Here is a 3,186-nt window from a genome sequence, read left to right as displayed (position 1 = left end):
GCCGCCTGCGCCTGCACCCGGGCTGGAGGCGCAGTCCAGCGGCGGTTTTTACCTCGATTTTTTTTTCTTTCTTTCGACTGCGGTTGCTTGGTCGGCGCTTGCGCAGAGAATTCAGAGCTGAGGTGGCCGAGTTGTGGGGAGGGGTTTGGGTAGGTGCAGGAAGGACCCAAGGTCAAGGGCCTCTCCCATCCAACCCCGACTGGAAACAGAAGCCCCCACGAGAGGAGGGTCGGGGCTTAGGCGCCAAGGCCGGGTAGACTCGGCGTCCTCATGGGCGCCGCGCAGTTCCGCCCTGCCCTGCGCTTCTCTTAACGCAGGGAGGCCAAGCTCGTCGGACTGGAGTGTCTTTGTTCTCCATCCCCGTCCTCTATCCTCTGCTGTCTCCTCCGCTGCTGGGTGTGCGCGCTCCTGCGTGTGCGTGTGCTTGTGTGTGTATGTGCGAGCAAGCACGGGGGCGTCTGTTCGAAGTGTGTGCGCAGGACGGCAGTTTTGCTCTGCCTAGGCCATGCCCATAGCAAAGCGATGAGGTTATAATAAACCAATGGGGAAGGGAGTTGATCACTGATGGATGGTTGTCTTCCTTTTCATACAGATTGTCCAAAGCCACAGGGAAAATGGTGGAAAATTCACCGTCGCCATTGCCAGAAAGAGCGATTTATGGTTTTGTTCTTTTCTTAAGTTCTCAATTTGGTTTCAGTAAGTACTTTCCTGATGGATGACCAGGGACTGTTTCTGGTGTTCCAAGACCAGAATCAGAACTACCGAATTTGTTCTTAGAATGTGCTCTGATGAACTGTGAATTCTTTCTACCTATTGTCTTTTTATAAGAAAACCTAAAGGGAACTCATGTTTGTTCAGAGTGTTTTATGTGTCAGCTCTAGCCTAATAAATTTAATCTCAACAAATATTTATATGGTACCAGGGACAGTGGCAAAGTGAATAAACTGGGCCCTGCCCTTAAAGGAGGTCATGGTGGAGTGGAAAAGACTGATGAGTAAACCTACAATTAACCGGCAGTATGAGTGCCCATGGGCACCCACTTGGACAGATGCTGGAAAGTCAGACTGGAAAGTCAGAATTGGCTTTCTCCAGGACTTTCTCCCTGGCACTTAACCTGGATTAAAGAAGAATATGTAGAAGGGAAGGAAGAAGTGGAAAGGCCTGGAATGAGGGTGTGAGAGGGTTTGATGTTCCAGTGTGTATGCAGGCAGTGGGGTGTGAAGAGAATTAGGCTGAAGAAGTCAGGTTGAAAGATGTGCTCTTTGCACTCTGGATCCCACTTAATCCCATAATGTTCTATTTATTGATAAGGAAACAAACCACTAAGTGAGGCACTAATATGACTAGTCATATAGTAGACCCTAAGTCTCTCCCAAGAGGATTTGCAGATTTTGAGGCAAACAAGAGGGAGAAAATCAGTTGCCCTCAGTCATTGTCTGGAACTTTATGGAAACCAGGAAGGTCAGAGGGTGGTAATATTTCTGACACCTAACTGAAAATATCTACCTGTGGGGCCAGCAGGTGGTATGGAGGTTAAGGCACTGGATTCCCACATGGCCAACCACAATTCAAGTCCTTAACCTGGCGATTTGAAAAAGAACTGTCATGCCAGATGTATGTGTATGTGCCCAAAATCCCAAGAGAATGGAGGAGAAGGGATTGTGACATGGCCATCCTTCCAGGGGGTGATTTCTCACTTTCCCTCTCTTCTCTGGCTCTCTCCAGTGAGTGCAGCACCTTATGGCAGAAACCTAAAAATAAATAAATATCCACCTGTACAATCAATACAGCTTACAGATGGATGTAATGGCTAAGCTCTTGCCTAGCATCATCTGTGGAATGAAAAAGTTAAAATTGTGTTCAAATTCTTACTCCATAGATTAGTTGTGACCTGGGACCACTTAACATATTTGAACCTTGGGACCAACAGATGGCGTAATGTTTACATCATTGGACTCCCACATAGTCAACTGCGGTTCAAGTCCTAGACCCTAGGGCTTAAAACTCATGCCAGGCAGGTTTCCGTGCCCAAAATCCCAAGAGGAGAATGGAGAAGAGATTGTGGGTGGTCATCCCCCCCCGGGGGGGTTGATTTCTCACTTTCTGTCTCTGTCTCTTTTTCTCTGACAAGTACACATGCCCTATAGCAAAAATTTGTCTAAAAATAAATAAATATTTGAACTTCGATGGTCCTCTATAAAAGGGCATTAATAGTGATGGTTATCAAATGTTTATTATGTATAAAATAATCATCAAGATAGATCATGCTGTTATTGTCCTCATGTTAAAGACGAGACTACTTGGATTTCAAGTAACTTGCCAAAGGCCACAAAGCTAGTACATGATAGGCCTAGAATTCAAAACCAGACACACTGACTGACTTAACTCTGCTACTTCTTATGGCTGTTGTGAGGATTAAGTGGGATAATTTATGAGAAACACTTAAAACAATGCATAGGAATGAAAAGTGCATAATAAATGTTAGTTGCTGCTGTTACTATTATTTTTGTAAATCACAGTTCAAAAAATATTTCAAGAATTAGAAACTGTACAAGTAAATAAGTTACTTTAAGACCTAATTGTTGTAATACCTACAACCAAAACTTAGATACTTATTGGTTGTTTACCATGTGCTAGACAGGCTAAGGATAAGCACAACAGGCAACAATGCCCTGCTTTTGTAGAGTTTTCATTCTAAAGTGGGGAGATAGAAATAGACAGATAAGCAGAATGTGTACAATGTCAGGTAATAACATGTATATGGGAGCTAGTCAGTAACAGAAAGAAGGGTAAGGAGTAGAATAACATTCTTCTAATGTGTTCCTGTATCATCTTTTTTTTAAGTTTGCATAAGGTGCATGCACTTGCTGAAAGACATATATATATAGAGAGAAGGAGTGTGAGAAATCACCCCCAGGGGAGAACCACACCACAGTCCTTTCTCCATTCTCCTCTCTGGACTTTGGGTATGCATGCACACATGCTTGGAGTGATTTTGAAGCCATCAGATCCAGGACTTGAACTGTGCTACGGTCAACCATGAGAGATCCGATGCCCTAACTACCAGACATTCATTAGTGATTCTCACAGTGTAGTAAAAATATCAATTTACTTGTTTTTAGTCACTATTAGATTTTTCTTTTTGAGAGTTTTTTTTTTTTTTTTTTGCTATACGGCATGTACGCT

At 43.7% G+C, this 3,186-nt stretch overlaps 2 protein-coding genes across 5 annotated transcripts in view; one reads left to right on the top strand and one right to left on the bottom strand.

Annotated features, from left to right (window-relative positions):
- TTC3 (tetratricopeptide repeat domain 3) overlaps positions 1-147 on the bottom strand; it is a 154,377-nt gene extending 154,230 nt beyond the window's left edge. The window contains exon 1 of one of the 2 annotated variants that reach the window (XM_027770952.1): positions 53-147. The gene's annotated coding sequence lies outside the window, so the exon portion shown is untranslated. The remainder of the gene's footprint in view (positions 1-52) is intronic. The other variant, XM_027770958.1, reaches the window with a different exon arrangement.
- The window catches only part of PIGP (phosphatidylinositol glycan anchor biosynthesis class P), a 20,541-nt gene continuing 17,363 nt past the window's right edge, over positions 9-3,186 (top strand). Inside the window, exons 1-2 of one of the 3 annotated variants that reach the window (XM_006146282.3) lie at positions 9-122; positions 593-696. In XM_006146282.3, coding sequence (XP_006146344.1) covers positions 615-696 — 82 coding nt within the window. In that variant the 5' untranslated portion in view covers positions 9-122; positions 593-614. Of the gene's footprint in view, positions 150-592; positions 697-3,186 lie in introns of all 3 variants that reach the window. The other 2 variants (XM_027770961.1, XM_006146283.3) reach the window with 2 other exon arrangements.

This window comes from Tupaia chinensis, unplaced genomic scaffold, assembly GCF_000334495.1.
Source record: "Tupaia chinensis unplaced genomic scaffold, TupChi_1.0 Scaffold000175_1, whole genome shotgun sequence".
Classification (NCBI taxonomy): Eukaryota; Metazoa; Chordata; class Mammalia; order Scandentia; family Tupaiidae; genus Tupaia; species Tupaia belangeri.
This window is presented reverse-complemented; position numbering and strand designations above follow the sequence as displayed.